The 25433-nt window shown below is 60.5% G+C and overlaps 1 protein-coding gene and 1 long non-coding RNA gene across 3 annotated transcripts; both read right to left on the bottom strand.

The window, feature by feature from the left end:
- Positions 1 to 4117: 4117 nt before the first annotated feature.
- DLL1 (delta like canonical Notch ligand 1) lies at positions 4118 to 12034 on the bottom strand. Its single transcript, XM_077902685.1, has 11 exons — positions 11615 to 12034; positions 11174 to 11470; positions 10426 to 10486; positions 9925 to 10182; positions 8055 to 8115; positions 7397 to 7527; positions 7108 to 7277; positions 6783 to 6999; positions 5093 to 5906; positions 4882 to 4999; positions 4118 to 4796 (listed from the first exon to the last, which is right to left on the bottom strand). The coding sequence occupies exons 1-11, from the start codon at positions 11663 to 11665 to the stop codon at positions 4791 to 4793; spliced, it is 2184 nt and encodes a 727-aa protein (XP_077758811.1). The 5' UTR covers positions 11666 to 12034; the 3' UTR covers positions 4118 to 4790.
- A 6515-nt stretch (positions 12035 to 18549) lies between these two features.
- LOC144316926 (uncharacterized) lies at positions 18550 to 25365 on the bottom strand. 2 transcript variants are annotated; one of them, XR_013382743.1, is made up of 3 exons: positions 25246 to 25365; positions 24402 to 24655; positions 18550 to 18935 (listed from the first exon to the last, which is right to left on the bottom strand). It is a non-coding gene; the product is annotated as an uncharacterized LOC144316926 (long non-coding RNA). The 2 variants fall into 2 exon arrangements; XR_013382742.1 differs by lacking the exon at positions 25246 to 25365 and adding an exon at positions 24752 to 25123.
- Positions 25366 to 25433: the final 68 nt, after the last annotated feature.

Here is a 25433-nt window from a genome sequence, read left to right as displayed (position 1 = left end):
ACGCCGCCGGGTCCCTGCCCTTCGTCTGGAGGAGACGGGGCTTGGCACCGTGCAGGCCCACGGGGTGGCCGGCCGCGGGGCTTCCTGCGGCACCAGCAGACCCCGAGCAGCACAGAGCAAAGGTGAGGCCGTGACCTGTCAGCCCACTGGCGGGGAGCCCGGGAAGCCCGGACGCAGGGGCACCAGCCGCACCGCCGCGTGGCCTGTGAACACGGCGCCCCAGGTCAGGTGTTCAGGACTTGCACAGCTGCCGCCAGCCGTGCCCCCGGGACCCGTGAGCACATGTGCTCGGGTGTAAATTGAGTTAAAGTGAAAAGGATTCAGGGAGAACACCTCTCCCCGCACCAGATGGTCTCTGCAGGCAGGTGTATGGACACCTCGACGGGGGGCGGGAGCCGGCCGCCAGGGCCAGGCGGCCGCTCGAGGACAAAAGCAACAGAGTCGTCACCGGGACGCACTTCTGGTTTGTACGCACGTCAGAAGCTGCACGTCCTTGCTCAGAGTTCGCCTCTGACAACCAGGACGGCCGGGGGGGAGTGGGTGAGGAGGCCAGTCCTCGTGACCCTCACGGTTGCTGCCGTTGGTCAGACGTCGGGTGATCCACCCGCACCTGCTGCCCCAGGTGTCCCCAGAGGGTCCCGCCCATCACCCCCAGACACGGGGGGCAGCAGGGGACACGCGGCTCTCCTGGATCCCACTGGAGAGTCCCCACGGGCCACGTCCTCTGTCCTCCGCGGCTCGGACCTGTGCTCCGGACCCCCCAGCCCCGCGCATCCCACGGAGCGGCCCCCGCGCAGGAGAGAATCCGAGAGGTGGCGCGGGGGCAGGAGGCGCCCAGTGCGAGGCCCCGTGCAGCCCCCGGGGAGCCGGGCGCGGATGCTGGGAGGCCGTGGGCACCTGGGGGCGGCCTGTCTGAACTGAGAGCGACCGAGCCTGAGCGAGCCCCGGGGCCGACAGCCCTGTCCCAGGGGGAGGCCCTCGGCCCACCCACGAGGTTCTGAGCAGCAGCAGCAGCGGCGGCGAGAGCAGAGCCGAAGCTCGGCCGTGGTGAGGACACGTCCATCGGGAGCTTGTGGACCGTGCGGCTGCTGACGCCAGCCCACCCGGCGGCCGGGCGCAAGAAGGGACGGGCTGGGGCACGGGCTCTCCTCGCGGGCCCAGCTGTGAGCCTACAGGGCACCGTCTTACCAACCCAAGACGGAGATAACCCGCCCGCACGGGGCATCACGTCGGTCGAGGGCTTCTAAAACCCCAATGCGTGTTGTTTCCGAAGAGCAGCTGCTGGGATCACACATTCTTCCAGTGGGAATTTATAAATAGACGATACGCGGCCTTACAAGCTTGTTCCGTGGGGGATACGGTTCCACTTCTAAGCATCAGCCGTAAGGGAGGAAAACGAGACACGATCGGTGATTCCCGTGCGGGCGTCTGGGAGCACAGCATCCACACGGCCACGTGCGGAAACACTCCAAGTGGGTCAAACGCGGGCAGGGGGAGCGGGACACAGCGGGCCTCCTGCAGCCGGGACTCCGCGTGGCGCACGTCGGGGAGTTCGTTGTTGGCAGGTCGGTCTGAGCCGCAAACGTTCAGGTCCTTGGACCAGGAGCAGCGGGTCCCCCGGGCGGGGGCCCCCAGGGTGTCTGGGAAACCCCCGGCCGCCCCGACTCAGGACACAGGCCCCTCCTGTCGCGGGCAGGGTCCTGGCAGCCCGAGCCCCGTAGGAAGCAGACGGGCTCGCGGGACCTGCCCGCCGTGTGCCCTGGGCATCCCCGCAGCCCCCGGCCCCGTCCTGCTCCGCGGGTGCCCCTGCCCCTCTCCGTCCTGCGGGTTCAGGGCTGTGCACACCGAGGCCTGCTCCTCCGGGGCCGCCAGCGTCAGCCCAGAGCACCTCGGCCTCCTTCCTCCTGACTTCGGGAGCGCTGGCCGGCGGGCGGCAGGTGAAATGTCTACACCGCAGGCTGGAGACCTTGAGCTGGAGGCTGTGGGGCCCCAGGGCTCTGCTGGGTGAGGCTCCCAGTCCCTTCTGAGACTCACGTCTTAATCTGATGTTTATGGGGCGCCTGGGGGCACCGTCGGTTCAGCCCAGGTCGTGATTCCGGGTCCTAGGTCGGGCTCTGGGTTCAGGGGGGCCTGCTCCTCCCTCCGCCCCGCCCCCTGCTCGTTCTCTCTCTCTCTCTCAATAAATGAATGAAATCTCTAACAAGAAAGCCTCTAATTTGACACTTGCTGACACCCGAGCGCTCAGGGCTGGCGTCACCTGCAGCAGATCGGGACACAGGTCCCGGCAGCCGTGTGGGGACGGAGCCGGCGCCTCGGCCTGGGTCTGCAAGTGCCCGGCGTGAACAGGAAGGAAGGGGCAGGAGGGCTCGCAGAACAATGAGGGCCGCCCTCCCCGCGGGACTCGTGCTTCCCGGTCCTGGGGAGGCCTGTGCAGCGTGGCCTCCGGCGAGGAGGGTGCCCGGGCCCCACCCTCCAGTGTCCCAGGGACTCGGTGAGGCTCCCCGCTCGGGCTCTGGTGTGGGCCTGGGTGTGGACTCGCAGAAGCGCTGAGGATGGTCACGGGTGGTCGCTCCTGCGCGTTGGCACCGGGAGGGTCTGGCCTCCTCCTCCTCGGGGTCGGGGCCTGCACCCGTCACTCTGATGCCCACCCTCGCAGACGAAGGGTGCCCCCGCCAGGCTCGCAGACCCCCCACGCCCACGGCCGTGCTCTCTGCTCCGGCGCCACCCTGGTTCCCGACCACGGGCGACACCGACGACCGCCTCGCCCCCCGTGTGCTGTGAGCGTCGGGGCGACGAGCCGTTGGGGTCACCTGTGTGAGAGCCACAGGGCCCAGGGAGCCATCGCTCAGAACCCCGCCCCCTCCTGTCACCCTGGTTCGGGGGAGCTTCCCTGAGCTGCCCGGAGGGTACGGGGGAGCCAGTGAGCCCGCCCGGCCAGTGTAGACGGCCACAGGCCTCCGTGCTCCAGGTCCTGAGTGTAGAGAGCAGCACACGGCTCTGCCCGGGAGCTGGCGGGGGCCGGGGGGTGGGTGCTGTGCCCGGAGGTTCAGAGGCTGGGTGGGCCCGTCACACGCTGGCCCTGCTGCGGAGAAATCCCTCCACGGGGGCCCTGGCCTGTCAGAGGCCCGAGGGGTCAGGAAGGACGGGGTCGTGCAGGATCCAGAAGTACCAGGCGGGGGTCCCCGCACCGTACCAGTCGGCATGGGGGTGTGGACAGGGTCGCTCGCGGGCCTTCCTCCCCTGCCCGGAAGGCCCCACAGCTTCGGTCTGGGCAGCAAGCTCTGTGGGACAAGGCAGGGGCGGGTCAGCGTGGGTCTCCCCCGGGCACCTGGGCCCCGGCCCCCCTTGGACTTGTCTCCGGGAGCGGCCGTGGGCACCGGGCCTTGGGAGCCGCACCAGTGGGGGCGTCTATTAAGCCTCCGAGACCCGCCCCAGTGAGCAGTGGAGTTTCCGACCATGAAGGAGGGAACAGGGCCCTGGAGCCAGGCTGCCCCGGGGCGGGGAGGGGGGACGCTGCCCCCGGCCTTGCAGACCCCGAGCCACGGCCTGCTCTGTCCGTGCCCGTAGCTGCAGAGAGACCCGCCGCCCATCCTTGCACTCGTCCTGGTACTCGGCCCTTGGGAACCAGCTGCCATCGTCCCGCTCTCTGTCCCCCGCAACTGTTGAGTCCGAAGGCGACGGACTCTTCCAAGCTGATGGGACGTAGCCTGCAAACAAGCAGATGAGTAGTGCTGCGCTAAGACGAAGGGCGCTGCCAGGTGATGCAAAGGGCCTCCGGGGTGCTCGATCCCAAATGAGGCTTTGCTCCAGTCCTTTAAAAAAAATAAGGCCCAGAAAGGAGGTGGCCGGCTCTGAGGCCCCCGGGCCCCCCACCCACGCCGAGCTACATGCCCTGCGATAGCCCAGGGAGCCTGGGACGGCCACCCTGGCCCCCGTGGGCTCCCCGGCGAGGACCCAGCCCGTGCTCCTGGGCCGGCAGGGGAGCCAGCAGAGCTGCTTCCCATCCACCCGGGAAACCGGGCAAAGATGTTAAAAATAGACAATCAGAGGCCATTTCTGTCCTCGGGGAGCGAGCTCGGGTCTGCTCCAGGGAGCGCGGAGTAAATACACCTCTCACTGTCATTCATAATATTTATTTTGGAAAAATATTTTAAAAAGGATTTTCTTCATTAACAAAACAGTAAAAAACTCAAATAACATTTGCACAATATTCCATAAATACATTTATATACAAAAAAATATAGTCACATAGACCCGAAGTGCCTTTGTACATATTTACCAAAATTTAAATTATAAAAAATGAACATCACAAAATACTCAAGCTTTACAGATATCATGAAAAATATTTTTACAAGTCCAAAAAATAACACACATTTTTTTTCCACCTAGAAAAAACACATTTTAGTATCAAAAAGGACGATAAAGGCAGTGTTTGTGATTCTAATTCAAGAAAAGACTGGCTCATAAGAATCCAAAATATACACTTCAGGCAGTGCATGCTTCTTATGTAGTAATTAAGTCCATTCATTTAAATATATATTTTTTTAAAAAGCAACTGTCCATAGTGCAATGGAACGTCCCAGAAGGCAGTGCAACAGGCCCCCCGGACGCCGCCGAGCTGAGCCCGCGCCCCCGGCCGACCTCCGGGGAGAACCCGCTCCGTCCAGTCGGTTCTCAGCAGCAGTCCGTGGGTCTCCCTTCCTCTTTCAAGCAGCATCCACTGGGGCATATATCCTTGGAATTTTATTTATTTTTAAGAGAAACGGGATTTTTGCCATATCACTTCCATTTCACACCTGCAGGGCCCACAAGACAGAGGAGGTTAGTCCCGCGGCCCCGCAGGTCCCGCCCGCGCCCAGGCCCGAGACCCGCCGCACCGACCTCAGTGGCTATGACACACTCGTCTTTCTCCTCCGATATGACGTACACCGACTGGTACTTGGTGTCTTTCGAAGTGGAATACACCGAGTCTGGCCTTTTCCTATCGGAGGCGTCTCCGCTACAAGGGAAGCACGAGAGAGAGCGGGTGAAACCAGCTCCGCACGGGGCCCGGCTGCCCGCCCGCAGCACCCCTCCCGGCCCCGGCACGCACCCCCTGAGCGGCGGGGCGCTCTTCTCCTCCCCGGCGGGGCCCTGGGGCTGGCACTTGGTGTCAGGCTTGCTGTGAGCGTCCCTGGCGGGGGCGGCGGCAGCAGCAGCAGCGTCGCCCTTGAGGTCCTGCACCAGGTTATAGTCCACTGCGGGGTAGCGGGCCTTGAGGCCGTTCTTGTCGGCCCCGTGGTCCCCGTGGAAGTCCACCTTCTTGTTGGTGTTCTTGATCTGCGTGGCCCCGATGACGCTGACCGAGATGTCCTTTTCGCGCTGGCAGTTGGCCAGGTTGTTCATGGTCTCCGTCTCCCCACGGCACGCCTCGGCCGGGGGCCGGTCCTTCTGCAGCCTGAGCCGCACGCAGACCACGACGGCGGCGCAGCCCAGCAGCAGCATGAGGACGAGCACCACGCCCGCGCAGACGGCCACCCAGGGGAAGGGCCCGGCCTGGCCCTCCACGAACTTCTCGGTGAGATCCACCACCACCGGGCCCGGCGGCGGCTCGGGCAGCAGGAACTGGCAGTTGGGGCCCCCGTAGCCCCGGGCGCACTCGCACAGGTAGCGCCGGTCCCTCTCGTGGCAGGTGGCCCCGTTGTGGCAGGGCGCGTGCTCACACCGGCTGACCGGGGCGCTGCAGTTCCTGCCCGTGTAGCCCGGGGGGCAGGTGCAGGAGTACTCATTCACGCCGTCGCGGCAGGTGCCCCCGTTGGCACACGGGGAGGAGGCGCAGTCGTCCACGTTGTCCTCGCACTGCCTCCCCGAGAAGCCGGCCGGGCAGCGGCACAGGTAAGCGTCACCGAGGGCCACGCACTGGGCACCTGGAACACAGGACACAGGCTGAAGGGTCTGCCGTGCGTGTGCCCCCATGTCCCAGCCCGGAGGCGCGAGGCGGCGGGAGGGTCTGGTCCCGCTCGGCGAACCCCGAGCCAGCCGGCGTCCTCGGGCAGCGGGCCGATGCCTCGGCTGCGTGCCTGCACCCACCTCCACAACACCCACCAGGCCCCCGTGTGCAGGTGAGGCAGTGGAGCCTGAGGCGGACGGCGGCTCCACGGTCAGTGACAAGAGCGGGCTCGGCCACGGAGAGCCACGGCGGGCGGCGGCGTGGGACAGGCCTCGCCCTTCCAGAGCCCAGTCGCTAACCCCCCAGCTACTCTGCCTCTAGAAGCCAACCGCCCAGGTTCCTGGGCTCCGCGCACAGAAGCCCCGGGGGGCCGCCCCCGGCCGCACGCGTGGAGGGCAGGGCGACAGCGACGTGCCCGCGCCCCGGCCGCCCGCCAGGCCCGCCCGCCCTCCGCCCCCACCCGCCCGGGCCGGCTCCGCACGCAGACGCGGCTTTGCTGAGCGAGCGGCGAGCCGGGCTTCCCTCCGCAACCAGCGGCCGGGCTGCCACGGGCCCGACTCAGGCACCCGAGGTGCTGCATGACCTTGACAAGTCATCTCACCTCTCGGCCTCAGGCTTTCCCCGCAGAACGTGAGAATCCACACTCCTGCCTGCCTTCCTTGCTCCCTGAGCATTTCCAGACTCAAGGTAACTGTGGAGAGTTTCTGACTGCTTAGTTGAAAGGCTCCATAACGGAGGGTAGCTTGCAAAATGATGCGCTTGCTTTGAAATTAAACGCACGTGCTTTCTAATGCGTTATCATCAGTGTTGACCGCTTGACAAAGTCTCAGAGCGGCTGGGGCTGCCCTCCTACCATTAGAACAGGGTGAAGACCGGCAGGAATCCACCTTCTTCTCACAGTTAAAGCCGGAGAAGCCCACAGGGCAGCGGCAGGTGTACCCTCCCTCGGGGTTGTCCGAGCACCGTCCCCCGTTGAAGCAGGGGCCGTCCGCACATGCCATGGCGCTTAGCTCGCAGATTCGGCCGTAGAAGCCGGGTGGGCAGGTGCAAGAGTAGCCGTTCTCCAGATCCTGTGTCGCGGAGGAGACAGAGCTGTCACACGCCGCCCCGAGGGCCCCGCGCGCTCCGGCCCAACGCACGGCCCCGCTCGAGGGAGCACCCGCCGCGGTCGGACTCACCGTGCAGCTGCCTCCGTTCCTGCAGGGGCTGGTGCCACACTCGTCGATCTCTGTCTCGCAGTTGGCCCCCGAGTACCCGGGCCGGCAGGAGCAGGTGTAGCTTCCCTGCCCGGTGTTGGTACAGGTGGCCCCATTCCTGCAGGGCCTGTGGTGGGTGCAGTAGTTCAGGTCTGCGAGGGGCGGAGACAGGAGGGGGCCCGGGGAGGCCCGGGTCAGGCTCAGAGAGCCCGCACCTTCCCCACAGGAGAGCCAGGGAAGCCCGGGGCTCTGGAAGGCGATGGGGGCTCACCCTGGTTGCAGAAGAGGCCCCCCCAGCCCTCCTGACAGTTGCACTGCCAGGGCTGCTGGCAGGTGCCGTGGAGACAGCCGGGGTAGCGGATACACTGGTCACAGTACCGGCTCTGCCAACCCACCCTGCACCTAGGAGGACAGCAGGACGGTCAGGCGGGCGCCGGCGTCCCCGGGCTCACGGTCACACAGCAGCCACCCTGGAGACGCCGCCTTCCCGCAGCATCAGCACCGCTGGCTCTCGGGGGGCCGGGGGGGGGGGGGAACCACGGGACTCTCCGCGGGGGCTCTGCAACCACCCGAGCCTCAGGCCTGCCCTCCGCTACGAGGGCCGCCGGGACAGCATTTCCAGACTCCCCGGTGGTCCTAACAGGCCGAGGAGCCGCAGAGTCGCTGGACTGGACTCACTCCCTATGTCACCTCCTTGCAAACTGCTGTCTCTACGTTCCCGTGACCGCGGAGGAGCTCGGATGCCTGACAGCCCGGGACGCTACCGTTCCTCGGTGTTTACCGAGGAGGAGAACCACCCGCAGGCCACCTCCGGCCCCTCGGTCCGTCACCGCACCAGGGTGTTTCGAACAATCACCTAGAGCCACTTTACAGGTAGACCAGCGGGAAAGGACGACCAGCAGAGGGAACAGGCACTTCTGCAAACTTACTTGCACTCCCCTGGCTTGTCACAAAACCCGTGCTGCTCGTCGCACCCCGGCAGGCAGATTGCTGCAAGGAGAGAGGACACACCGTGTCACGCCCCACCCCGTGCCTCCCCAACGGCGGGGGCCGCGGCCACACGCGCTGGGGACGGAAGCCGCGCAGCTCCACGGGCAGGCCCGCCTGAGGGCGTCTCCGTCCGGGGGAGCCTGAGCTCCTGCCCAGCGGCTGCGGACCTCACGCGGCCCCGGGACGAGCATTCTGCTTAACACAGTGGCTCCAGGACAAAAGAGCACGGAAGCCCCCACCCCCACCCCATCCCCTTTTCTTCTGAGAGGGTCAGAAGTCCTTCCCCCTCCTCCTCCCCCACTTCCCAATTCTATGCACAAAGCTCCACCTCTTAATACCCAGAAAGTGTGTGTGTAGATAAGGGTGGACAGCTGGTATGCAGAGTACCAGGGCAAGACAGCTGCTCTATTGTCTCTGCTCCCCCGGCAGCTGCCCCAGTGCAACAATACCGCCTCCCCCGCCCCTCGCCCCCCACCCGGCGTGTACACACACACACATGCACGCACACGCGCGCGCACGCAGACACACACACACACACACACACACACACACACACACACGCGAGTGCGCGCGCCCTTCCACCAATGGGAGTCGGCGTGCGTTCCTGCCGCCTATCCCCGGAGAGATCTAATCGACGGCACGCGCTAGCTGGGGGCGGGGAGAGACTCCAGTGTTTGAATAAGAAGAAAAAAGTTTAAGTTTATGGCTACCCCGCGGCGAAGCCCAGGAAGGAGGGAAGCGGGGCTGCAAGGCTGCAAGGCCGCAGGTCGGGGCGCGGGGAGGGAGGGCCGGCTTCCTTCCCGGGTTAGGGAACTCAGCAGCGAGCTGCTCGCAAGTCCGTCCGACCCCGAGCCAGCTCAGGCCCAGGCGGGGCTCAAAACAATGAGGCTGGCTGTGAGGACCCGCCTGGCCCCAGGCGCCATCCACACCGAGGCACCGCGCCCCCAGGCCAAGAGGGGCCTCCGCAGAGGGCCTGGAGGTTCACCTGCCCCAGGGCAGGGCAGGGAACAAGCTGGAGGTTTCCGGGGAGCTCCGGACCGCTCCACCCCTGGCAACAGGGAAACCCGACACCTGGGTGAAAGAGGCCTGCAAACCAGAACCAGGCCCAGGACCCGGTGGAGACCTCACGGGCCTCCCGCTGCCTACAGCCTGGCTTCCTGCAACCCCCGCAGCCACCGGGCCTGCCTGGAGCCCCCCGAAGCAGGGGCAGGCGGGCCTACTCGGTTCTTGTGAAGGCATTTCTGCCCCAGGCGAGGCGCTGCGCGAGCACCTCCCCACGCAGCCCTTGCAGACACAGTCTCTCCTGTCCACAGGCCCCACGACCGAATGTGCCCTTAACGTTGTGTGTGCAGCACGCAGAACGTGTGCAAACGCCTCGCTCTGCAAACAGGCCAAGCACCCCAACCCCACAGAGAAAACTGAAGCTCTTTTCCAATGAGACACTTGACAGCAAGAACCGGTTGAAAGCATGGCCACCCCCCCACACTCTTCCCTGTGATCCTCCCTTCCTTCCTCCCCTCCCTCTCCCTCAGGCTCACTTCCTGACCCCTGGCCCTGTCTCCCAAATCCTCCCTGATTAAGAAAGGCAGCTTCCCATAGCGGAAGTTACAACGTCTGCATTGACCCCGGCCCTGCCACCGGCTAGCTGTGAGGTCCTGGCAAGTTTCTCCAGCTCTCTGGCCTCAGTCTCCCCACCAGGGCTTCACCCCGGTGCTCGAGCCCCAGGATGCCACCGGCTCAGAGCACGCCCCCAGGCCCTGGGAGCTCTGGCCTGGACGACGGATCGATCGAGGGGGAAGCAGAACTCACGTTCAGTGCAATACTGGCCTTTCCAGCCAGGGTTGCAGACCTTCTCCCCTCTCTCCCCGCAGGTGAAGTGGCCAAAGGCGTCGTCTCTGGGGCGACAGAAGACGGAGCAGCCCTCCCCGTAGTAATGCTCATCACACACGAAGCGGTAGGAATATTTGAGGTCGGTTCGGCCGCTGCTGTGCAGGTCCTGAGACCACTCCTCACCCACGGTCAGGTGCCTCTGCGTGGCCAGGCGGCTGATGAGTCTTTCTGGGTTTTCTGTGGGAAGAGGATGCTCCCGTGGGTCCTGAGCAAGAACCCAGAGGCCTGGGGCGCGAGGTGGGGGGCTGGAACCGATGCGTCATACGAGGGGAGGAGGCCAAAGAGCCTCCATCCTGAGCCTCACGCGCGAGTTTGCAGAGTGAAAGGCGTCGGAGCTCGTTTCTGGGGGACTTACGAAATCAAATATGTACCAACAGGGATGCGTTTTACTCGGTTTGGGAGTTTGGGGTTTGTTTTTACCTGTTGTGAGGTCATCGGGAGAATCTGTGTGGAGAGCTTCAATGATCAGAGAAAAGGTGCCCTGGAAGAAAGAGGAGGAGACACAGGAGTAAGCAGAAATGTTAAAAACCTAAAATGAGCCACTGGGGACGGAGGACCAAGGGAGTGACGGCCTCCCTGCAGATCTGCGTGCACAGGGCGGCGGGCGAGGGCCTGTTTTCACTTTCCTTAAGGAAATGGAAAAGGTTTTCAAAGAGTGGTTTCCTGACTGTTTTTTCAGCCTGTTAGCACAGGATATCAGGTCGAAAGAAAGAAAAGGAAAGAAAAGGAAAGGAAAGGACAGAAGGTCGTGCAGGAGTCAGTGGCTAGGGGGTTGTCATCAGTCTGGGGTGGGCCGGGGGGCTACACCCAGGGGGCTGGAGGGTGATACCCAGGGGCCATGGGCTACATCCAGGGGGCTACACCCATGGCTACACCCAGGGGGCCGGGGGCTACACACAGGGGCTGGGGCTACACCCAGGGTGCTGTGGTCGCTACATCCAGGGGGCTGGGGGCTATACCCAGGGTGCCGGGTCGCTACACGCAGGGGGGGCGGGGGGGGAGGCTACACCCAGGGGGCCAGGGCCTACACGCGGGGGGGGGGGCTACACCCAGGGGTCGGGGCTACACCCGGTGAGGCGCGGGGGGCAGGGACCGGGAGCTGTCCCGGAGGGGCTCCTCCCCCCGCCCGGGCCGCAGGTGCCGCAGGTGCCGCAGGTGCCGCGCTCACCGGCCAGGTGAAGCCGAAGGGGAAGCGGATGGGGTTGGTGAAGGCGGGGTCGGCGCCCGCGCCGTCGGGCAGGCTGAAGGAGTCGACGCCCAGCACGGGCGTGACGGCGCTGCCGTAGGTGCAGGGCGGCTCGGGGGACACGCTGGCCTGGTAGTGCTTGAGGCACACGCGGAAGAAGGTCCTGCAGGCGCACGGCGGCGGCCCCGCGCCCCCGCGGCAGCAGTTGCGGTTCCCCAGCAGCCCCTTCTTGTTGACGAACTCCTGCAGCTTGAGCTCGAACACCCCGGAGCTGCAGGCCTGCGGGCGGGCGGGGCGCGTGAGGGCGCGTGAGGGCGCGTGAGGGCGCGTGAGGGCGCGCGGGGGCCTGACAGCCGCGCCCCCGCCCCGTGCGCCCCCCGCCCCGTGCGCCCCCCGCCCCGTGCGCGCCCCGCCCGCGCTCACCTGGCACAGCAGGGCCGACAGCACGGCCAGGGCGAGGGCGCAGCGACCCATGGCGGCCGTGCGCCCCGCGCGGGCTGGGTCGGGCGGGCCGGGGCCGGGCGCGCGGACCCCCGGGAGCTCCCGTGCCGCGGAGGCTGCGGGGTCGGAGCCGCCCAGCGCGGGGGACGCGCTCTCCGGGATGCGCGGGCGAGGAGGCGGGGGGCGGTGCCGCGGCAACTTTCGGTTTTCCTCCTCCTCCTTCCACCCCGCCGGTAGGTGAGGGTCCTCTGCTTCCTGGTTTGGACCCGAGCTTCTTTGAACGAAAATAAAAACACAGCACGGGGCGGGGAGGCGTCCCGGTGTTCAGCGTGACTCCCGGCGCGCCGCCGAGGCTTCCTGCGGCCCGGGGCGAGCGGCGGCTGGAGGTCCCGCGGGCGAGGCGGCGGCCCCGGGGCCCCGCGGAGCGCGCCCTGCGGCCCGGCCCGGCTCACTCGGCGGCGCCGGCTGCGCCCCGCACTCGGGTCCCCTGCGCCCCCGCGGACGCGCGCGTCTTCCCGGGGAGCCCAGCCGGTGCCATCCACGCCCGCGGCGCGGGGTCCGAGCGCGGGTCCGAGCGCGGGGCGGCGGGCGGCGGGCGGCGGGGAGGCGCTGCGCCACGGCGGCGCGTCGGTGCGCGCTGGGCCGGCCGCGTCCGCGGGTGCGCGCCGAGGTCTGCGCTCCCGGCGCCGGCCGCCCTTATATCCCGCCGGCCGCCCGCATGGCTAATGAGATGCAAATGCGCAGCCCCCCAATCTGGCGAGCGCTGTCACAAAGGAGCCACTTTTCCAAACCCTCCTCTCAATGGATCGCCAAATGGTCAGTGAGCTGTAAAATGTGCAACCTCCTCCCCGCCCCCACCGCTCCGCGCCCGGCCCTCCCGCCCCCGCCCCGCCCCGCCCCCGCCCCCGCCCCCGCCCCCGCCCCGCACCACACAAAACGCGCTCATTTACATTCCTGCGAAACGCTCGCCGCGAGGACCGGCTCCGCTCCCGAGGCGGGGGCCGCCGCCCGGGCCCTGGCCGTGCCGCCGGGCAGGCTCGCCGAGGCGCCGGGGACACGCGGGGGCGCGCGGGGGCGCGCGGGGGCGGCGCCGCTCCTCCCGCCCCGCCGGGGGCCGCGCGCCGGGAGCGGCCCGGGGACGTGTCCGGGGCCGCGCCGTCCCCGCCGGCCCCCCGCGCGCCCGCGTCCCGGGGCGGGGGGCCGCGGGGTCGCGCCCTCTCCGGGGCGGCCGTGCCGCGGGGGCGCGGCGGGGGGCGCGCGCCGCGGCAGTTTCGGGAAGTTTGGGGAGGTCTGGCCGGGGCCGGCGCCCGTGCGCCCGGGAGCGCAGAGCCGCGGCGGGGCCGGCCGGGGAGGGGCGCGGCGCCCCCGGGACCCCCGCGTCCGCGCGCCCGCGTGTCCCTGCGCCGGCCGGAGGCCGCGGGGCGCGGGCGGGGCCTGGGGGGCGCCCCCCACCGCCGGCGGGGAGACCCTGGCGCCCCAACCCGGGCCGCCCGCCCCACCCCGCGCGCGCGCGCCCTTCCCGGAGCAGGTCTGGGCCACCGCCACCTCTCCCGGGCGCCCAGCCCTGTCTCCTGGGCATTCCCCCCTCCGCCGGGTAAAAAGTGAGTTTGGTGTGTGTCGCTCGCGTGGCTGTCATTAAGGCACTCTGTTATTGTGCAGGCCTGAATCAGTGGCTCTTTGTGCGCTCAGCTGTATGGTAATGCAGACCGCACCTGCTCCCCGCACAATGCCGAGAGAAAGAGCTCCCCTCCGCGCGCGCCGCGGCCTCTGCAACAATGTCCGGCACATGTTCCAAAGGCCCTCCGGCCCGGCCCCCCCGGCCCGAAATCTTTACACAACCATCACCTTATTAGGTTTTTACACGTCCGTCAGACACTAGAACTTTTGTTTTCATTTTTTTAAAGGGAAATGAGTTTATTGGGAGGGCCGAGGACACACGTATCACACAATGAGTTACCCAAATTGCTCTCATGCTTCCGAGCTCCGCGCAGGAGTGAGGTGGGGCGCAGAGCCCTACTCCGGCATCCCGCTCGGTGCCTGTGCCTGTGCCTGTGCCGGGCACACTCCACGGTCTCGTCCCTGCCCGGGTGCTCCTGCTCAGCCTCCGCGGCACCTAGGGCAGCAGCTCCATTCTGCTGGGAGGTGTGAATGTTGGAGTCAGTGTGGCTGCTTGGGGCACGGCCGCAGGTGCCTGGCCACAGTGGCCTCGCTGCAGGTGTGCCACGGCCACCTCCTTGGTGGGCACCGCACTGTCCCGGCAGATGTGACTTGCACTGCGGCGGGTGTGGAGGTCAGGGTATCTATGGAGCGATGCCCGGAAGAGGGAGACTACCAAGTGTGGACAGCAATCTAAAAACCGCTTGGTGCGGTCAACCGTGGCCGTCCCTCTGGCTGTTAGGCGGCAAGAACCTTGCTTCTTGGGCTTTCAAATACCTGTAAAGTTTCCGGGCTGACAGATCCGTGCACGTTAGGTTTTCCACCGCCGCCTGCCTCGTAGGGAAGCAAGGGATTGGTGGGAAGTAGCTCGCATGTAAGGGTGAGGTGAGAAAGGCAGGCTCGGACTCCACCAGAACCCCTACTGCTTGGCTGAGAACAAATGGAGACTTCAAAGATACTGCATCCCCGGGACGGTGGCGATCCCAGTGTGGCCGCCCTTTAGGACGGGCTGCATCCCCACAGGGCCGGGGCAGCGTGAATCCTAATTTAATCTTGCCACCTAGTGTCAGCATCCTTTTTTCACTACATCCATGTTTCCTCTGAAAGCTAATTTCTGAGAACTTTGCTCTCTACAGCATAGAAGCTGGTGTGTGTGTGTGTGTGTGTGTGTGTGAGTGAGAGAGAGAGGTGGGGGGAGAGAGGGGGTGGGGGGAGGTGAGAGGGTGCCAGGAGCCGGGGAGCCACAAAAGAAGAAAGGAATGTGAGCTCTAAATCCTCTGTGCCTCGGAGACGAGAGTAGATTTCAGTAAGAAATGAAATTTCAGGAACCTTTTAATTAGAAAATGGAAGTGTGAAACAGTCTCATTTGAATGCCTGTTTAGAAAACTGGAAATAAAAAGTTCCACGCGCAAGGGCTTAAACCTTGGGGGAAAAAGACTTGCCCCAAATCTTTAACAAACCCCCCTCAGTATCAAGTATTTGTTAAATTGACGTGGCACAGATTTCTCGATTACAGCGGCAAAGCGGAACTGAAAGGCATCGTAAAATCCATCAGAATCCTGCCCAAAGCGTTCATTCTTTTCCAACTTAATTTATGCCACGCGATTCTGTATTGGGGAAATCAAGCAGAAAGCCCTTTTCTTCTCCTTCCTCCTCCTCCTGTTCTTTCCTCTTTTTTCTTCTTCCTCCTCTCTCCTCCTCCTCCTCCTCCCTCCTCCTCCTCCTCATCTTCTCCTCCTCTCCTCCTCCTCCTTCCCTCTCTCCCTCTCTCCCTCTCCCCCACCTCACGCTGGTCCCTCTCCCCCTCTTCCTTTCAAAGCTGAGCTAACGGGAGACTGTTTAACTTCTGTGTTTCTGTGGGGGCCTGTTGTAGTTTAACTCCTGCACACCAGTAGCTGAGATGAACAAAGGCGAGACTCGAGGTCCAACTATTCATCCTTTCTTTGCACTTTAATTTTCATTGATTGGGAAGACAAGGGGAGCCCTTAGGGATTCAGGCTGAAGGGGGATGACACGCCTTTAGACGCCATCAGCCCCCTAGCCAGCCATCTGCTCCGAACCAAATGGCGTTTTTTCACTCCCTAACTGCATGTCTCTATACTCCCGCAACCAAGCGCTCTGAACCCCCTAAATGCAGGAGGGAGCTTAAGCTAGAGTATGTTAAAAGGCTTGCCTCCACGTTGGCCCAAGCAGCCAGATTCCCTCCTCCCTGCACACCATAAATCCTCACCTTGCTCATTAGGAAAAAGGAGGAAACTTTCTTTTAAATACTTTTTGATTTCTCAGCAAATTTACTGTACAAAGTGAGGCTCATTAGGGCTTAGAAGGTGCCCAATCCATCAGGCGCAGGAGAGGACAGAGAGATTTGCCGCCTGGTGGTGGTGGTTTGTTTTTGCCAGGCACGCTCAGCTCGTAGCAGGAAGAACGCCAGTGGCCCAGGTAGGCTCAGGTTGTGTGATTGGGACCAGGGCCACGACAGCCACAGCTGAGCGCTGTTTACTGGGGACCCTGCCTATCTTCCCCGCCATTTCATTAGGCCACTTGGGAGTTAAAGCTCACAGCCATCAGTTTATAAAATTAAACACCCCAGTCCTCAGTGGTGGTGTGACCAAATACTGCGGTCACCCAAGCCTGTTTCAGTCCCCTTTCGCCCAGAGAAAGGTTCTGTGCCCAAGGTGTGAGTGTGCCCGTGGCGGTGGGTCGAGGGAGGAGGGTCTGGGCAGATTGCAAAACACAATGCCCAGAATAGGCTCCAGACTCCCAGCTAGCCACGGGTTCAGTTTTCTGTGTAAACAAGTCTGGAGACTGGAGTGGTGTTTGTGTTTTCTTAGACCCACTGAATACTGTATACCCAACAGAGAGGTTCCCTTATTGCTGAGAAGAATTAAGGTCCTTGTTCTGAACAACAAAATAAAAAATAAAAAAAAAAAAACCTTCCAGGCAGCAAATCTGGTGTTGATCAAACATGCCAGGTTACCTGAAGAACAAGGGGCGGAGGCCGAAACCAGGGCGCCTAGTCAGTACCACGCCCCCACCTGCACATCCTACCTAGCACCCTGCTCCATAAGCCTCACTTGGGAAGCTTATTCTCGGTGCCCAGCAGGGCGATGAGGGCACCGCTGACTGTGCCCCTGGCCCCGGGCCCCTGTGCGAGTGGCTGCCCGCACCTCCCCGGGCAGTTCTGGAATCCTGGAGTGGCTAAGATGGGGGGGCTGGAGCAGCTGGCTGGGAGTCCCCGAGGCCCCTCGGGTGGAACCTCTGCGCCCGGGGTGGCTCCCACAGATGTTCCCGTCTTGGGTGACCGCACCCCGGAGGCGCCCGCAGGCCGCCCCGGCTCTGCAGACTGGTGGAGACCTTGGAGACCTGACGCAGCCATGGTGGGTGTCTAGCGGGGAGACACCTGTGACCCGAGCCAGCCTCCCGCCGCGGGCAAGCGGGCAGAGCCCACACCCAGAGCCGGGGCGCTGGCCTGTGGCCGCAGGGAAGCGACCCCGGGAGGCCCCCCGCGGCCTCTTCCCACCTCCTTGGCCGCGGCGCCCTCACTGGAGCTGGCCCCGGCCGGCGCGGGGCGCGGGGGGCGCGGGGGGCGCGGGGGGCGCGCTCTGGCAGCTTCCCGAGGCCTCCCCTGCAGGCGCAGGCCCCGCCGCCCAGAGCGCACCCGCCGGACGGGCCCGGCCTTCCCGCGGGGCAGGGTCACGGCGTGTCGCGTGACCTTTGTGTCCTAACGGGGGCTGCGGCCGGGCGCGGAAGCGAGGGCTGCCCGGGCCCACGTGGCTGGCTGTCGGGGTGCGGCGCCCGGGGGACACCCCACCTCCGGGGCGGGGGCGGCGGGGGCGGCGGCGGAGGCCGCAGGTCTGCAGCGAGTTGCAAAGGCATGTGCTGATTTGCATGAGAAAGGGCGAGTCGCGTGCTCAGCTGGCGGCCCCGGCGCAGATGACGGGTCCCCACCCCCCGCGCGCGCCCCTCCCCCGGCCGGCCGCGGCCGCCGCGCCCGGACCCGCGGATCATCTGCTCGGCCGCCCCGCGCTCATCTCCATGACAAAGCGCGTGTTTACCTGGCGCGGCACCGGCGGGCGCGCCTTTGTCCGGGATCGGATGACCGCGCAGCTGCTCCGCCGCCGCGCGCCCGCCCCAGCCGCCCCTCGGAGCTCGGCCGCCGCTGAGCGCGCGGGGACCGGGCGGGGCGCAGCGCCCGAGGGCTTCCCGGAGGCGGCGGCGGCGGCGGCGGCGCGCGCGCGGGCCCGGACCTCACGGGGCCCAGGTGGGCGGCGGGGACGCGCCGGGGGCTGGGGGGGGCCCTGCGCGCCCTCGCACCCGGCGGCTCCGTCACCTGCACGAGCGCCCGCACCTGCACGCCGCGGCCCGGGGCTTCGCAGACAATGAGGAGGGAAGAAGAGGCGTCGAGGGGCGCCCCTCGGCCGGCCCCCCCGGACCGCTCTCCAGGACGCGCCCCGCCCGGGGAGGTCTCGGGCACCTGTCGCCGCGTGCCCGGGGCGGCCCGTCGATCACGCGGCCGGCGGGGGCGGGGCCGGGGGCTTTGGGCTCCCCCGCCCCCCCCGAAACCGAGTCCCCCGGAACCGCGGCCGCGCCCGCCCCACGGAGTCCCCGCCGGACCGCGCAGCCCTGGGCCAGGCGAGGCCTTCGAGGCCGCTGTCCTTCCCCGGCCTCCCACCTCCCCTTTTCTGTGAGCATCTGCCCGGGGAAGAACAGATGTGGGCACCTGCGGTGACAGGCCGCATATGTTCCATCCTATTCACAGGCATTCAGACGTGGCCACAATGAGCAGCCTTTGTGCGCACAGTCACTAAATATATTAATCTGCACTCCCCAGAGCACCGGGCTGTTTAATTTTTCACTAGCAATAACATCTGATCTAATCCTTAAATCGGCTCCCAAAAGCCTGCCCTCCCGCCCTCCCTTTTTTTCTCTCTTTCTCCCCACCCCCTCTCCCGAAAAACGTGTGAAGCTATTCAACCTTCCACCTGTTGCCTGCTGAACTGGGCGTGGGTTCTCGCAACATCTGATGTTGGTTCGGGCAGGGGGCGGGGGGTGGGTGGGAGCCACTGTGTGGGGGACGCTGTTGGGCCACATGGGCATAGCTCGGGCATGTTGATCAGGAGGAAAATAAACACAGAGTGCGGAGTGTGGCTCCCCAAATGTTGTGCAAACAAAGAACGATAATTATTAAACAGCGTCCAACCCAACCCAGCAAACCCACCCTTTCTGTGGAAGTGCCCTTAAAAATGTACATGAAGTCCCCATTTATCTTTTTGTTTATTAAACTCTAGTGGTTATTATAAACACCGGTCAATAGGCCACACAGCCAAAAGGTAACATAAATCTCAGATGTAAGACTTAGATTTTTTAAGCAATTTTGCTGCATGACTCTTTTATCTTAGCGTCCCTTATTCTGTTTTGATTTGTTTTCGGCCACAATGAGTCCTTTAGTGCCATTGTGGGTGTCACAATGCAGGCGGACATCAGGCTGTGAATGAAGACAGAGGCAGTTTAAACAGACCAGGCTCTTTCTTTCCTTCCCGTCCATTGTAATACGAATGGGCCTTCTGCACTCGGCTGCTAGGAGACCGGCTTTGCAAAGCCCTACTCCAGCAAATGGGCTGGAGAGAAAGGGACCCCAATAAACAGCCTAAGTATTGGAGGAAAAAAAGAGGGGACAAATTTAGGCAAATGTCTTTTCACCTTCAAATCAGCACATTTCTTAATTCAAAATGTAAGGCATGCTTTCTTGAGAGCATTCCTTGCTTTTCAACGCTTTCCCCCCTGCACACCATTAAATCATTAGTCGTTCTCCTGTGCCACCTTCCCAGGACACAGAACGGGGACGGCACTGGCAGGCCATCAAGGTTCGCCTGAAAAATACAGTCTTCGTTTAGGCAAATGGGAACAGGGCCGTGGCTGTGTTTATCAGTCATTGTCACTAATATCTAATGGCTGGAGTGTTTTCAAAATGTACGCTGGTCACCGCTGGAAGGGATGTAGGGGCGTGTTGGTGAGTCTGGATTTTTTTAGGAACAGTCAAAACCTGGTGCTTCCTTTTAGTGGTAATTGGAACTGTTCCTGTTTATGTTAGTGGGTTCCTTGAGGCAAGGAATACGGCTGATTGCAGGGCCCGGTGTGAGTGTGTTAGGAATGACCCACCACCACCTTCACTTCTCGGTGGCTCCAGCGAGGTGATAGGGTCACCACTGAGCCAGCCACAGTCAAGGCAAATGGGAAAACCGTGACTGGCTTATGGAAATCCCTGTTCACAGCTGGGGCCACCATCAGACCCACTTGCCCGAAGCACACAGCGGGCGTTTACTCCCTGATTCATTCACGCACTCACCTGTCTTTGGGGCTGGAGGTCCAAAGTCAAGTTAGACCGGCCTCAGTGAGCAGAAAAGTCTATTATTTTCAGAAAGGGTTTGTATAGGATTCATAGGTCTTCCCTGAATGTTTGACAGAATTCACCGCTGAGGCTACGTGGGTCTGGAATTTTCTTTGTTGGAAGGTTTTCACTTGGACATTCAATTTAACAAATAAATATATGACTTAATAAATAGGGTTACTCAGATTTTCTATGTCTTCTCCAGTCAGCCCCGGTAATTTCTTTGGCTCAAGGAATCTGTCCGCGTCCTCTACCGTTGCTCGTTGCTCGGACAGTCTCCGGTTAACCCTCGAGCGTAAGTAAATCTGTGGTGGCACCTTCCGTCCAGGCTGGGTGATCTCTGCCTTTATTGTGGTCAATATGGCTACAGGCTCATCAGCTTCTTTGATCTTTTGTCTCACTGATTTTCTTTGCTGATCTCGGCAGAAAATCAGGGCAGTCACTGGGCTTGTTTTCCTTCCTTCAGGAACCTCCATCCTCCACTTCCTGCTGTCCACTGTCTGAAAATAGTCATTGCAAGTATTTTGTCTAGTTTTCTAGTTGTTTAAAGTGGAAGGACAAGTTCTGTAGGAATTACCCCTTCATGGGCAGGAGCTGAAACAGGATACTTCCAGCAGCAAGTAACAGGAAATCCGAATTCAGCCCTCTTGCCCACAAGGCAGGGACGTCATCCGAGTCGGGAGGTGGAGCAGCCCCGTTAGTAGGTTCTGGCTCAACCACGTTGTCCGGGCACCAGGTGCCCCGTCCTTCTGCTCCACTGTCCCCACACTGGTGGCTGAGACGTTGGGCTAGCGCCCTTCCACGACGGCATGGGGGCTGCCAGGCCCCGGAGTCGCCCCTAACCCCACGGCGGCCAGTGCAGGAAGAGGCACGTTCTCTTCCTGTGGCCATTTGGTGTCTGCAGTAAACCCTCGGGTAGTATTTAGGGTGATCAACCACGCGGAGGTCAGCGTGTCGTTAGGGTTGTGGCTTTTTTCTTTCCCAATTTTTGGGTGGTGAACTCTTATTCAAATGGAACTGCACCAACCCATGTGGTCGTTGCATTCGAAGAAATTACAAATAGAATTAAAAGTAACTTCAAATAAATTTTGAAGGCTGTTTGTTATCAAGACCAAGGGGCCCTAATCCCATCATTCCCATACTCATCTCATGCTCCATGTTTCTTCTCTTTCTCACAGTTGATGTGAATGAAGTCTTTCTCTTCAACGTTTTACTCTCCCCCCTTCACTCCCTTCTCTGTATGTTCAGTTTTTTTTCTTCCTTCCCTTCCTGTTTTTCTCTTTTACCTAAATCTGCCCTCCCAGTTTTAGATTCTCCCCCAAACTGTTTTCTTCTTTCTCTTTTCCTCCCTCCCTTCCTTCCTTCCTTCCTTCCTTCCTTCCTTCCTTCCTTCCTTCCTTCCTTTTCTTTCTTTCTTCTTTCTTTTCTTTTTTCTTTTCTTTTCTTTCTTTCTTTCTTTCTTTCTTTCTTTCTTTCTTTCTTTCTTTCTTTCTTTCTCTTTCTTTCTTCTTTCTTTCCCCTCTTTCTTTCCTTCTTCCATTACGGAGAGGGGCAGGACGGAGAGAGAATCTGGGCACTCAGCACCGAGCCCTACGCGGCTCCATCTCACAGGACCCTGAGAGCAGGACCTGAACCTAAACCAAGAGTTGGGTGCTTACTGACTGCACCCCCAGGCACCTCTGAAGCTGACGTGTGATGTGCACAATAGGGCAATAGGGCCTAGGAAAAGTGTGGTGTCAAGCAGGAGGTGGGGAAAGGCCGCGAATAGTCCCACACAGCTCCTTCTCTGTACTCCGCTGGTATCTCCGCACGCCTTCTCTTCTAGTGTCCTGGGAAAGAGGCCTGCAGAGGAATCTTTGATTTCTCCTTCCCTTCACTTCGTGCGCTATAGTTGTAAAAAAAATTTTTTAGAGGCTTATAGAATTTAGACAGGTGTGAATTTGGGCAATAATTGTGCCACTTACTACCACTTGTACAGGTTACTTAACTTTTTAAAACTTGAAGTTAAAATTTTTTCCTTTTATCAAAGGAATACAGATTTTAATATTCAAATGGTATTTTTAGATTTGTAAAAAGAAAAAAAAAAAAAAACAATTGCCCACACCAAACATTCCCACTTTTAATTCCTTCCTCTAACTTAACTCTTAGCTATTTTTTTGAAATTTACTCTCATATTTCTTTTTTTTTTAATTTTTATTTATTTATGATAGTCACAGAGAGAGAGAGAGGCAGAGACACAGGCAGAGGGAGAAGCAGGCTCCATGCACCGGGAGCCCGACGTGGGATTCGATCCTGGGTCTCCAGGATCGCGCCCTGGGCCAAAGGCAGGCGCCAAACCGCTGCGCCACCCAGGGATCCTCTCATATTTCTTTTTAAAGACTTTATTTATTTGACAGAGAGAGAGAGAGAGAGAGATGGCAGGAGAAAGCACCAGTGGGGTGGGGACAGGTAGGGGGAGATGGAGAAGCCAACTCCCCACTGAGCAGGGAGCCCAATCCCAGGACCATGGGATTAGGCCCTGAGCTGAAGGTGGATGCTTAACTGACTGAGCCACCCAGGCATCCTTACTCGTCTATTTATTTAAAAAGTCTCTAATGCTATGTGTCTTTTTCACTTGTGTATATTGTCTATGGACGTCCCAGATCCAGCGGATGAAGATTTAGCTCTTTCACTGGATTTCTATGAACTCATAGAAGTTCATCGCCCAGCCCCTTTTTTTTCCAAAAAGTAATTATGGCATCCTTTTATATTAAATTATCATTCCTTATTTACCTTATTAAAATATGTAATTATTCATTGCTGAGGCATATGCTGTGATTACATTTTCTTTTTTGTATAGTTTTTTGTCTTTACTGGATTCAATAATTGCCTAATTTATTTGCTTATTGACTTTTCAGTGTACCTATTGCTTACCATCACCGAACTCCAAAGATCTTTTAAAATATTCAGACACATCAGGTGTTCCAAGGGCTCACCCTCCTGGCACTGCGTCTCTGGGAGGCCGGCTGCCTGCTCCAACATACACGGTCTCTAGCTAGGACTCTGCTCCTCTCTTCATGTGGGTTCTCCGCTACCCAAGTCCTAAATGTTACTCTTTCTTGACTTCTTAATTTTGAAGAGTATCCCTCAGCGGGTTTCTGAATAAAGTATTTGGGAGATAGTATTTTTAAGTCACATACCTCAATATGTCTTTATTCTATCCTCACACTTAACTAATATTTTGATTGAGATTAGAATTCCATGTTAGAATTATTTTCTTCAGAATTTTGAAGTTAAATCTCCATTGAATTTCAGCTTCCTAAATTCCTTGAGGATTCCTATGCCCTTCTGATTTCCTAAACTTTACATGTGACCTTTTCATTTTTCCCAATGGAAATGTTTAAAGATCTTTTCTTTATCCCTGCTGTCTTGAAATTTCGTGATGTGCCTTGGTGTAGATCATTGCAGGTTCGTTGTGCTGGGAGAACATGTCTCTTAGGTACAGGAAGTTTTCTTGAATTACCTCTTGAGGAATTTCCTCTTCATTTTCTCTGTTCCTTTTCCTGTAATTGCCATTTTTCACATGTCAAATTTTTTCCCCAGATTTTATTTTTTCAAAGATTTTATTTACTTATTCATGAGAGACACAGAGAGAGAGGCAGAGACACAGGCAGAGTGAGAAGCAGGCTCCATGCAGGGAGCCCGATGTGAGACTCGATCCCAAGACCCCCCGGGGTCACGCCCTGGGCTGAAGACAGCGCTAAACCGCTGAGCCCCTCAGGTGTCCCCATGTCAAACTTTAATCTTCTAATTTTCTTGTTTTCTCTTTCTCCACTTCTTATTCTTTTTGTTCTAATATATGAGAGATATCAGATTTATATTCTAACTTTAAATATTGTAAATTTATCATTTCTTGTATAATTTTCAAGGGCTCTTCTGTTTGGGATGTTCTTTCATATACTCCTCTGTGTCTCTTTCATGGATCTATTATCTTCAGAGACTGCAGACAATAATGTTTCTTGTATTTTTCTTCTTCCTACTTTGTTTTCTCCTTTTTTTTCTGTCTGTCTTTCTCAGATGCCTGTTGACCCTTGGTCATATGTGTACATTTAGGAAGGAGGCAGAGAAGCTTATTGGAAGCTCTATGAGGTGGATAAGACTGCCAAGCGGTGGGCCTTGCGGGAGCGCCCAGTGAGGGCTTTTGTTGGCCGCTGCCCCCTGCGTCCTGTCTGGCTCTGCACATGGAGAGGAGTCCCTGCTTGCCCTCTGCACCCCCTCAAATCCGACCCCGTCCCTTTCTGGGGTGCACCTCTGCCTGCAAGACCTTTCTCTTCCAGTTCTGAGATCCCACTTCCTTCCAGCTGTTTACATGTTAGCTCCTAGCTGCCTTCTTCATCCACATTACAGACCTTCACTGTCTCACGTGTTTCCTAGTATTAAATGTTGGTTTTCCTTCCCTGCCGCAATGTGTGCTCCTTGACTAGAGACTGTACCTCCTTCTTGGTGTGCCACCCAACCAGTAGCGGGTGCTGAGCACTGTTCATTTTACCTTTTTTTTTTTTTTTTAAGATTTATTTATTTATTCATGATAGACATAGAGAGAGAGAGAGGCAGAGACACAGGAGGGAGAAGCAGGCTCCATGCAGGGAGCCTGACGTGGGATTCCATCCCGGGTCTCCGGGATCGCGCCCTGGGCCAAAGGCAGGCGCTAAACCACTGAGCCACCCAGGGATCCCCTCATTTTACCTTTTTTGAGAAAAGATCAACAGGAGAGGAAAGCTTTGTAGGCTGAGTGGAGAGACTCCTTCCCAAACTTCGTACGCGGATGTGCTGTCACTTCGGCTGGGTAATGGTTCTTGATGGCTTGATCTGTCCTGTTCTGTAAGGGATTCTGACGGGAACAGCGTTGGGTCGGTTCCCTTCAACGGAAGCCTCTGGGTCCGCAGGGCTTGCAGCAGCTCTGCTGAGATAGGCTACGTGGGGCAGGTCCTGAGATGCAGCTTAGATAAATTGGCATCATTAATAATTTTAGTTTGTCAGTGATTTACTTAAAAATAAGTTAGATTGGTTTAAAGGCTATTCTCCTGCCATCATACCTGGCTACCAAGACAGTGTCTCCACTGTAGGTAGAGCAAAGGGTGGCCCCCAGCTCGGGGAGGGGCTGCTGACATCGGGGCCTAAGGGTGCGTGTCCCGAGCGTGAGCCTTCCTGGTCTTATTATTATTATTTTTTAAGATTTTATTTATTTATTCATGAGACACAGAGAGAGAGAGAGAGAGGCAGAGACACAGGCCGAGGGAGAAGCAGGCCCATGCAGGGAGCCCGATGCTGACCCGGGGTCACGCCCTGAGCCCCCGGGCGCCCCCTTGCTGGTCCTAAGGTGGTCGCAGAGGTCAGGGCGGCGCGTGCAGGCAGGTGACCTGCTCGCCGGGCACTCGGGGCTGCAGGGCACCGGCCGGGCCCCCCTCCGCGCCCCCTGCGTTCGCAGGGCTGCAGCCCGAGCGCTCGGCGGTGCAGCCCGGGAGGCGGAGGGCGACACGCCCGGCCGGGGAGCAGGCCCAGGGGAGGCCGGGGGCGGGGGGGCTCGCACCAGAAGAGCCGCGGGCGCCGGGGGCTCCGGGGGCTCCGGGGGCTCCGGGGGCGCGGGGGCTCCGGGGGGCGGGCCCGGGCAGCCGGCCTCCAGCCGCCCGCCAGCAGGCAGCGCTGCCCCGCCGACGCCCGCGGGAGGCCCCGGGCCCGCGCGACCCCGACCTCGGAAGCACGCGCTGTTGCCGAGGC

The sequence above is a fragment of the Canis aureus genome, chromosome 7 (genome assembly GCF_053574225.1).
Source record: "Canis aureus isolate CA01 chromosome 7, VMU_Caureus_v.1.0, whole genome shotgun sequence".
Lineage (NCBI taxonomy): Eukaryota > Metazoa > Chordata > Mammalia > Carnivora > Canidae > Canis > Canis aureus.
The sequence above is the reverse complement of the archived record's forward strand: the minus strand, read 5'-3'. Positions and strand labels throughout refer to the sequence as shown.